This window comes from Carlito syrichta, unplaced genomic scaffold, assembly GCF_000164805.1.
Source record: "Carlito syrichta isolate Samal-C Ts95f unplaced genomic scaffold, Tarsius_syrichta-2.0.1 Scaffold311146, whole genome shotgun sequence".
NCBI classification, from domain to species: Eukaryota; Metazoa; Chordata; class Mammalia; order Primates; family Tarsiidae; genus Carlito; species Carlito syrichta.
This window is the reverse complement of record NW_007255242.1, coordinates 324,276-335,118: the sequence shown is the minus strand read 5'-3', so window position 1 is coordinate 335,118 and position 10,843 is coordinate 324,276. Positions and strand designations below refer to the sequence as shown.

At 50.2% G+C, this 10,843-nt stretch overlaps 1 protein-coding gene across 1 annotated transcript in view; it reads right to left on the bottom strand.

The window, feature by feature from the left end:
- Window positions 1-10,843, bottom strand: part of ANO2 (anoctamin 2) — a 374,120-nt gene that overhangs the window by 190,021 nt on the left and 173,256 nt on the right. The window contains exons 11-12 of the mRNA XM_021717811.1: window positions 8,283-8,443; window positions 3,213-3,295 (exon numbers count right to left, since the gene is read on the bottom strand). Coding sequence (XP_021573486.1) covers window positions 3,213-3,295; window positions 8,283-8,443 — 244 coding nt within the window. The remainder of the gene's footprint in view (window positions 1-3,212; window positions 3,296-8,282; window positions 8,444-10,843) is intronic.

Sequence of the window (10,843 nt, the reverse complement as noted above, 5' to 3'; positions counted from 1 at the left end):
GGATCACCGGAGCCCAGCAGGTCGAGGCTGTGGTGGCCGGGAGTGACCACTGCACTCCAGCCTGGGCGACAGTGACACTCCAACTCAAAGACAAAAAAAAGAAAAACTTCTCATCAGTCTTCAAGGACCCCTGTCTCCCTCTCCCCGATGTCCAAGTAATATCTGCCTCCCGCTCGCTCATTTGGACATAGGTCAAGCTTATTTCAACACACAGCACTTCATGTAAGTCCTAGGACCCTTGTTCAAGTCACACGTGCCTGGCTGTCATGCCCTCCATGCCTTTCTGTGGGCTGGGAGACATGGATTAACAATCAGGACCCTCCCTGACCCGGCCACCAGACCATGGGTTTTCATCATCCCCCACTGCGTCCGGAGCCTGTCCCCTCCCACCGACTTGGCTTTCGAGACGTCTTTCTCCCCCTAACTCTGCCCCCCGCTCTCCCAGGTCAAGGCTTCTGCTGCTGCTGCTTCTTGCTTCATTTGCTGCCCATCAAAAACCCGACCGGTCATCAAAAATCTGACTCCATTTAGGCCTTCCCTCTCCCTTCCTACATTAGCAGAGGAATTTGTCTCATAAACGCTCCACTCTGTTCTAAATATTTAGAGATCAGGCAGCACCCTGCTGAATGTAATCCTCTGAGGACCAGCACTAATGCCAGGAGCTGCTCCAAATTCCATGCCAAAACCTGGCACATAGTGGGTGCCCTTGGCTATGGTCAGAATTGAACTGAAGTCTGCCTGTGTCCATCCAAAAGAGAAATGTGCTGAAGAAAAGGCCGGCCTCCCTTCCTCTCACTCATGCCTGGCCCTGGGCCGGGCACACTGGGGCCACGCCAACCGCGTGACAGAACTCCCCAGCCTCGCCACAACCTCACACAGAGATCCCATCCGGAACGTCTTTTTAGGCCCTGGGTAAACCCGATCTTGGCCCGGCCGCTCTCAGCCTGCACACGCGTTCCTCAAATCATGTACCTCCCAGGAAGTTGCCATGGCTCATTGGGTGAAACAGATAAACAGGAAATCTGGCTACAGAAAGAAAAACGGGTTATAATCGCACTCCTGCCAGGAGCCTGCTACAGAGATTTCAAGGGCACTGACTTATGACGGATGGTTTTCTGTGTGAGAGAGTGTGTTTACACTTGCTGTCTAACTCTGCTCGATCCAGCAGACACACTTAGCCTGTCTCTGGCCCCACAGAAGCTTGGATGCCAGCATGTCTCCTCTTCTTTGGAGACATCCTAGATCCCTGCATTCAGAGGGTGGGAACTGTACCTCACCCACCTCCCCATACCACAACCACTCTCTCTCATATATATATAATTATGTCATAGATATATGACATATTTCAGCTGAATCCAATGGGACCAATAGTACCAAGATGTCTGGGCATTTTCTTCTAAGAAATGCACTTGTCTTTGTTATTCTCTGTTGCTTGCCCTCCCAGATCATCTGAATCCAGATGGACATTTGCTCTCTTGCCATAGGGTCCATGATGGTCTTAGTCTCAGGGTGTATGCTCGATTCCTGGGACTAGAGCCAAGGGGGTGCATACACCCAGTGCATGGTTATGGAATGGGGTGCGTGCAGTAGCTGGGGTGCCGTTGAGTGAAAACCCATGGTGGGTGGAGATGAAAGCCACGTGATTACACCTCTCCTTCCCACACTTTTGGGCAGCACCACCTGGGTTGCTCGATTGCGTTCCATGCAGCCACCCCGTCCGTGGCTCCGGTCTGCCCTTCCTCAGCCCACCTGCCCAAAGGCAAGCTGACTGACTAGAGCATTGAAAGAGAAGAAATGATGACACACACCACAGTCATGGGGACATGGGCCTGAGAACAGACTAAGTTGGAGATTTCACGTTTTGCTCATAAAACATCAGGGCCACAAAGCCAGATATCTCAAGTCCCGGGCAAAACCCGTCAGTCACTGCAAAGAGTAGGGAGCAGGCATGTACTCTAAGCAGTCACCCTGTTTCTGGAACCAGCCTTTGCAAGTGGGTACTCAGGCAACTAAAACCACCTCCTGGTCCTTCTAGGCAGGGTCCTCAGCACTTCACCCATACTATCAGCACTCCTGGAGTCCGTATCTGATGCTCAGCCCCTGGTGGCCTGTATATTAGCAGTCCTTGAAGGTTTCAGTGGTCAGAACAGACGGAGCTCGCTGAACTTGTAGATGAGTCCATTTTGCACTGCTTTAAGGGAATACCTGAGGCTGAGCAGTTTATAAAGAAAAGAGGTTTATTCGGCTCATGCTTCTGCATGGTGCCAACATCTGCTTGGCTACTGGTGAGGCATCATCTACAAACATGGTAGACGGCAAGAGGAACTGGTGAGAGTGGTCACAATAAATGCCACGTGGTGAGAGTGGAAGCAACAAAGGGAGGAGGTAGTGCCAGGCTCTTGTAAACAATCAGCCCTTGCGTGGACTCACAGAGAGAGAACTCACTCATGACGGCCCCCACTAGGCCCCCACATGGGGGATCCCATTTCAGCATGAGATTGGGAGGGGCAAACCACCAAACTACATCACTCAGAAGTGGAAGAAGACGGGAGGAGGGCTGAGTGGCAGAGCGGCTGTTGTTTGGAGAAGCGGGATCACGGTGGGAGTAGATCACGTGAGCAACCACACGCTGCCCGTCACCAACTCACTGCTGCTGGTTCACTAAAGAATCCTGAGGGAAGGCTGATTTGTTTGCATCCTTCCAACATCATGTCTCCAGTAAGCTAGAGTCTAGAATGACCCTTTTCCCCTGAGCTCATCCTCTAGCTTCATACGGTGTCCTGGCTTGCACTAGGGCGGTGTCGTGGTTTTTTCTCTTCCACGGGCATCAAAAACAACCATCCGATACCCTGTCCTCTCTTACCCTCAGTAGGCTCACAGAGGCATTCTGACACATCCCTGCTCTGGGTCACATGGAGTGGTTCCTTTCTCTGCCTTCATGCTTTCCAGGCCACCTCTTGCCTCTCGTTCCTGCCCCTTGTGCCATCCCTTTACCCAGAGTAGGGCACGGCGACAACTGGCTACCCATCAGGCTCAAAGTCTCGCAGCTCAAGGGAAGGGGGGCACTTGGGCTCTTGACCCCAACACATGCCAACCATGGCTCAGGGATGGGTCGCTGTGGAAGCCAAAACGAGTGACTGCCTTGCTGGAGACAGTCCACTTCCAGCATCACAACAAAGCCAGGGCCCGCAGAAATCGGCAACAGGACTCACTTCTTCTTCTTCTATGCCAGTCAGGTCCCAGAAGTAGCCCAGTCGCATCTGTAGTCTCTTCCAGTTTTCCAGAAACATGGTAGCTTAAAAAGAAAGGACAAGTTCAATGAGTTCTGAAGAGTGGATCCCGAATACCCTTTGGGTTCAGCAGTGGAGGTGGGAGACAAACTTGTGGATTTCAAATGGAGGAGCTCTCTTTGAAGCATTTAGCCTCTTTTGCCTTCCTCTAGCCGGAACTCCTCAAAATAGTCCACATCCTTGAGAGCCAACAGATAGGTTAAAGAAACACACACACACACACACACACACACTCCTTCCTCCACTTCCAGATTCTGAGGAGATGGTGAACACTGATCCCAAGAAGTGAAGGAAGACTGGAAGAATGAAGAAAATAAAGATGGAGGGGTCTGCAGTGGTTTTTGACAAGCTTCGTCTTGCCTATGTACACATCCTTTCCTCCTGCACCTTTGTCAGCACTCTCTTTCCCCCCACTCCTTTCTGTTCCCAGCACCTTTTCCTTCTCTGGGTCCTAACCCATCTTGGTCTGAGGTGACATAACAGCCTCCCAACTGTCCTACTTGACTCCAGACTCAGCCTTCCAACCCACCCTGGACGCAGCGGAGGGAATAGAAATAATCTCGGTAAAGCAACATGCGCTCATCTTTCCATGGGCTTGACAAGTCTCTGTAGAATGCCTGCAGTACCTACACACCCTCTGCCCCTCCCGCAGCCCCTCGAAGGGCAAGTCCAACATGCTCTGGGAAGAACTTGACGCCTCTCACACAACCCACCACAATCCTGCAGCCAAAGCTTATACCAGGGTTGAATTCCTCATCCAGAGCCTGCTAATGAACCAATCATATCCTCTCTTTGGAAAAATAAAGCATTGTTCTGTTAAACTCTGGTGTGTCCACGTGGCTCGTTGAGCTACGGTCACCACGTTTCCTAGCTTTGAGCCCCTCCCCTACCTTGAGAAGGTGAATCTTCTCTCTCTCTCTCTCTCTCTCTCTCTCTCCCCCGCCTCCTCTCAAAGAAAAATGAAACTAAGAGCCACAAAGAAAAGCAGGAATAGAAGATACCATGCAGCACCTAAAAGGAGGGAAAACTGTGGTTTCTGACGGTGTCTCCCGCTCTAGCTCCCAGGAGACCTGGCTGTATTTCATTCACTACCTTGCCTATTGCTTTTTCTTTTTCTTTTTTTAACAATAAAGCTTTTGTTATTTGAGTAAGTTTGAGTGAATTCTAATCTGCAAAAACACTTGGCCTGATGAAGGTACCTACAATGTTTAAGACGCTGTTCCAGACAGTGAGGTTGAGACTGGGTGAATCTAACGTGGGCTTTGCTTTCAAGTTGTTTGCATTCTCTGAGGAAAAACTGGCAACAACTACAGTCCAAGTCTTACAGTGGCGAGGGCCTTGGAAAGCCGTGGGCCTGCTGAAGAGGAATGCTAGCTGCCCGCGGAGGCATCTAGGCTGAGTTTTGCAGAACAGGGGAACTGGGGTGGAGAGAGTGGGCAGAGGGAGGGAGCCAACACGGCCTGCCCACGTGTTCAATGCTCCTTATGGCTTATGGCCTAAGTTCTCTCTGGATACCAGGACCATGCATGCCTGGCCAGAGCCATCTGTCCGAATCTCATTCTACCATTTGTCCACACTCACTACACACCTGCATCGCCGCTGGGTCCCCTCCTCACTGTCCTCTCCCCCCATCTGTGCAAACTGTCCCCTTCTCCTGGGCTGTCCTCCAGTTTCTACCCTCATGCTACCCTGGCCCAGCTCAAGTTGCCCTCTGACATACGGCCAGTCCCCACGGGGGCCCAGCCTCCAAACTTCTATTGCCCTACGGTCATGGCAGCCCGGAAAAGGAAGGCTCATGGTACCCCCTGAAGAGTCTGGCTCACTTCACACCATGCCGTGCCTGACTGTGGGTTGCCTGTGATCACAGGACTGCAAATCCTTCCCAGGTTCTTAGCTGCCCATGTCTCCCTCAGACACAGCACGGGACTGAGGATCACAAATACCTAAGCATGGTTGGGTGGGCAGCTACTTAGAGGTGCGTGTGTTTTATGGGCAGCTGCTTTATGGTGCTCTGGTTTTTCTCCCTTGGATTTGAGGCTTTTCTCGTGGGAGCGTCTTCTGACCTCCCAACAATGGCGTTGGTCTGGGGATCCTGAGACCAGGAGGCAGCCCCCCTCCTCTGGCTCCCTCCTCAGTGCCTGAAGAGGGCTGAGCACGCCGGCCAGCCGGGGTCTCCATGGAGGGAGGAAGTGAGACCGCGACGACAGGGGAGCACGGCAAAGGAGTCACGAAGGGACAAGTCATGAGGGCCAGGGAGGACCATTGTGAACTGAGAAAGAACAGCTCACAGTTCTGGGGTGCTTATCTACACCAGGCGCCACGCTACGTGTCACGGGAACACTGTGGGGCTGGTATTAGCTCACTGAATTTGCAGATGAGAACAGTGATGCTCAAAGATGAACCTGACACCTTGGTGTCACAGTGACACAGCGTGAGGTTCACGCGGACTCCTGCAGAATCCCAGCTAGTAAGAAGCAGAACTGAGATGCACTTTGAGGACTACCTGTCCCGAAGCCAGTGTCTTTAACCTCTCTTCAGAAAAGAGCTCGGAAACCTTGTCTCTTTGCTTCCTTTTCAGTAGGGCTCCACTCTCTCTCCCAGAGTCCCCTGGAGTCCGAAGTCAGAACCATGGAGAGCTGGATCTGAAGACTCCTACTCCAACTCAGATCCAGCCGGCTGGTATCCATTGTGATCAGTGGGCTCCACAACCACCACTGCCATAGCCACCAACAGCCCAAGTGTCTCTCTGGGTAGAACCACTCCTTCCCAGCCTTATTCCTGGCAGGCCTGGGTCCTGGCCCAGGCCCACCCAGTAGAGCACCATTAATCATAATAATCATGGTAATGAGAGGCATTACTATTATTTTGAATTGCAATTTGTAGGCAATCATGCTTAAGGGCTCTTGGCGGCCATAGCCAAATACACAATCACATAAAATACTGCAAGACTGCTTTTTTTAAAAAAGCCCTACCCTATGCCAGGGAGCTCTGACACAATTTCACCATTTGTCGGACTCTCCCTACACTGTGATATGAGAGAAGAGAGAGGAGCCAGGGGTAGTAAATTATTGAGGCTCTCAGAAGAGGTGTGGAGGAATCTGTTCACTACAGCTATTGTGGCAAGAGAAGACGCAGTTGTTAAAACTTGAAACTGGGAAGTACAATTCAAAATCAAATTTCTCTGCAACAAGGGATTATGTGTCCCATGAAAGGCCTGGAAGGACCATAGAGTCCAAATGATTAAGCTTCAGCTACTCAATGGTGGTGATATCCGCAAGACAAGTTATAAAATACAACAAAAGGAATATGTATTCTGTGTTCCACATTGGTTCAGGTGGGTCTTGGGGTAATCCCAAGATGACCCTGCTTGACCAAGAGATACAGAGCTGCCCACGACTTCTCAGGCACCAAGCCTGGCTTCAGTAAGTTCTACCGACCCCTCCTGTGAACAGTTCCAGAGCTCTGTGATCTCAAGTTCCATTTCCTCCTACTCCCTGCTCCATCTTTTGAGGGACTGACTTCCTGCCCACGAGCTCCTGGGGAACAGATGCTCCCCCTGAGAACAGAGTGTCTCCTGGACATTCGGTGGCTGAACAAGATGGGAATCTTTCCAGTTAAGTTCTGACTCCACCCAAGTAAAGGTCCCTGCTGGGAACGAAGGAATGTTGTGTTCCAGTTCTCCTTGCACCGCGGAGAACAGCCCTCTACCTCCCCGCCCCTTCTCCTTGTACTCTTAGGGAGGCGTCACTTAGAGCATGTCCTCCAGGCCCTATGAAGTCAGTGATAACTCAAGCAGCATCCATGGCAGGACTGTGGTCTCGCCGTCCGCAATCCCCTGGGCAGCCTTAGAACCTGCACACTCAGTGACAGATGGCTCATCAAATGCACTGACCCGTGTTTTTTAAGGCACGCGTGCGTCTTCCTAGAAAGGTTCACTTGAGGCCGGGCTCAGTGGCTCAGCCTGTCATCCCAGTACTTTGGGAGGTTGAGGCGAGTGGATTGCCCGAGCCTGCAGGTTTGAGACCAGCTTGACAACTTGGCGAGACCTCGTCTCTACAATAAATCGAAAAACATTAGCCGGGCGTGATAGCACGTGCCTGTAATTCCAGCTACTTGGAAGACTGAGGAGGAAGGATCACAGGAGCCCAGCAGGTCGACGCTGGGGTGACCGTGAGCATGCACTGAGCTCCAGCCTGGGTGACAGAGTGAGACTCCGACTCAAAAAAAAGAAAAAAAAAAATGTTCAGTTGGCATGGGGTGGTGAATCCAGGTTATTCCAATATGCAAGAATAGGAGTGTGTGTGTGTGTGTGTGTGTGTGTGTGTGTGTGTGTGTGTGTGTGTGTTTATGGTCAGATAGCCAAGGCTCAGAGCAAGTTTATTACCCTCATATTCTAAGGGGAAGGGAGGACAAGAAAAATGAAGGCACTACTATTTATGTGTTTTTTTTCTTCAAAAATTCCTTTGGGGGGGAATACTGGAAGTACTACTCTGACATTAAATAACATCTCTATAGTCAATGTTCACGGTGTCCTGAAAAGAGCACTGACCCTGGAGTCAGACCAGATTTCAGCCCACCTTTCCCACCCGCTAACTCTGTGACCCTGGTGGTCACGCCACCACTCTGAATGTTCTGTGGCATGATATCTATGAGCTTACGTGACTAAGGAAATGTACCTGGAGGTGCCTTATGGGTGTGCTGGGTTTTTTCCAAGCACACATTGGCTCAAATTCTGAGTAAATCACACACAAGGCTGACACAGGGTTGACATGACCATGTCTAAGAGAATACAGATAAAGACGAAGAACCTTCCTGTTTTTATTCACACATATGAGTAAAGATGAGAAAGGTATTATCCTTAAGATACTTCCTGGGATGTGAAGAATAAAAACACTCAAGTAAGTAAACTGAAGGATAGGAGCTGTAGAGCTTGGTCCCTGCACCCATGTAGAAGTCCCACTTACATAAGCAAGCCACATAACGACCACTTACCCCACAGAGCCATGAAGACGGAGAAGAAGACGGTGGCGGGGTTGTCAAACAAGTGGCTGGCACGCGCGGTCCCACAGGCTGAGCTGAGGTTCCAGTAGTCACAGGACTTGTCACACAGGGGACACATGGTGAAGGTGTTCTGCTGGTCGCACATCTCCCTGCTGGGATAGACAGAGGCCGCTGGGTCAGGTGGCTACTTAAAGGCACCGACCCGTGTTGACTCAGTCCTTTTTGAAGGCATGCGTGTGTCTTCCTAGAAACATTCGGTTGGGGCCAGGTTCAAGCAAGGCCCATGCCAAGTAAATCACCGCAAGACAGCACCCACTTCCAAATCTATGGTTGAGCTTATCGACTCCGTGACTAAGGAATGTTAAAGAAGTAGGAATTGAAGTCTTCACCTGGAGAGCGTTCTCTTATATTGTGTCCCCTAAAAAAGGATGAGTTATCTTCTGAGGCATAAATCTCCCTGTCACTAGAAATGTCCCAGAAAGTTAGGGACCATCTGTTTGTGCATTGAGTTATACCTTATAAATTCCCTACAAGATGTGTTGGGTCTGTGAGGTTGGTGGAAAGCGCCAACAATTGTGAATGATTTTTTGTGTCCTAATCCCAGAGGTGGGGGAAGCAAGTCTACAACATTTTCAAGCTCCGATTAAATGGGAGTACTTGAATTGCAACCAAGTCATCGCTGCAAAGTAGTTCTAAGCAATTAGAAATGATCAGATTCTCATGGAAACTACCATAGAGAACAGAATAAGAACGTACAAGCAATCAAAACATTCTTTACTTTTTGTAACCGAAAGAAGTCCAGTATCTCAAAAAAAAAAAATGGTGGATAAATCACCAGCCTGAAGTTGGGTTTCATCGTCCATTCTTGAAGTCCAGGCTGACTTCAGAATGTCTCACAAACAGATCACACCAGTCACAACTGGAGACAGACATAAGTGTAAGGCTAGACCTGCACGAGCTCTCAGCTTTAGAAAAAGAAGCCCCTTCACTGACTCGCTGCTCAGGTGTCGGGGAAGGAATCGATCTGGGAGGAATTGATCTGGGCGGAAAGCCCTTTCCTAAGAGCATTAGCCATATGGCCAATTGCAGAACGGAGATGAGAACTTCAACCTAATAAGAATGATCATCACCATGAAATGGGATCAGGGAGGATGAAACAGTACGGCAAATTCTTCCAAGGTCTAGATTCTCTGAGACTTGGAGGGAGACGCATGGACCAGATAATCTCTCGTGACCTGTATTTTAACCGACGCTGAGTATATTTCTATTTAATGGACGGGCGGATAGAGCTAAGATTCCATTCATTCATTAGGTAATTAGCTGGACCCAATAAATCCAGGCTCATATGATTGTTTGCAAATAAAGACCAAAGAGTTACCGGCCCTGACTGGCTTTCCCAATATCCCTCCCTCCCGTGTACTGGTAGGAAAATCAGTGAACGCATCACTCTGGTATGAAATACGCCTCCAGGGAAATGGGTAGGTGGTGAAGCTCATGGTTTCAGGGGAAAGGGTGGAGGCCTCAAGAGCTCATGAAAACCAAGCATTGGCTGTTTTCAGACAGCAGCTGGAGATGGGGGGGGGACGACCCGGCTCTGAGAAGCACACAGTGTTTTCCATACGAAGAGGCAGCAGAGGGGGCTGCAGAGTGGAAGCCACGTGGCTTCCACGTGGGAGGCACCACCCGGGAGCCAGGGGTACCCTGAGTGTGCAAGCAGGCGCTTAGAGGAAGCCTCTGAGGCCAAAGGGATGCCGGGGTCTACTTCCCCCTTCGTGAGGAAGTGGAGGGAGATTTACCCAGGGCTGCCACCTCCCATCAAGTCCCAGCTTCCAGGCTTCTGTTTTTAATGAGCTGTGAAGCCCAGGATGGGAATGGGGAGGTCTACTATGTAAGAGGATGGAAAACTCAAGGTCTCTGGAATCCCAGCTCCTTCACTGACTCGCTGCTCAGGTGTCGGTTAAAATGGCTCATTCACATCGAAAATATCAAGTGGTGACATCTCAACAAGACGTCCAGCTGTGCTGGCTTCACCGAGGCATGTTCTTATTGGTGTCTAGACAGCACGTCTTATTTGAAGTCTTCTAGGTCAGGCAAGTGTTTGCTAGGTATCGGGGGGGGGGGCAAAAAACCTGGAATTTATTTATTTAAAGTTGTATATTTGTTCTCACATGTTTAAACTTCAGTCCCCTTCCCAGTACTCTCTGTCTGATGCGATGCACCCATCGAGACGCTTTTCCCGCAGCTCAAAACGGTTTCTGAACTCGTCGGTTTTGATGCCGTCGAGTGCTTCTGCCATCTTTTGTTTCACCTCTTCCACACTGGCGAGACATTTCCCTCGGAGGACTTTTCTCATCCAGGGAAACAGATTAAAAGTCAACCGGGGTGAGATGGGGTTAATGGGTGGGTGAGGCACGAGGGCCATGCGGTTTTTGGTCAATAAGTGCTAAACGCTCAGTGTGGGGCGGCCAGTGTGTTGTCATGGTGGAAGAACAAGTTACCTGTTTGGCACAACTCAGGATGTTTCTTCTACAATGCAGTCTCTCACAATAACA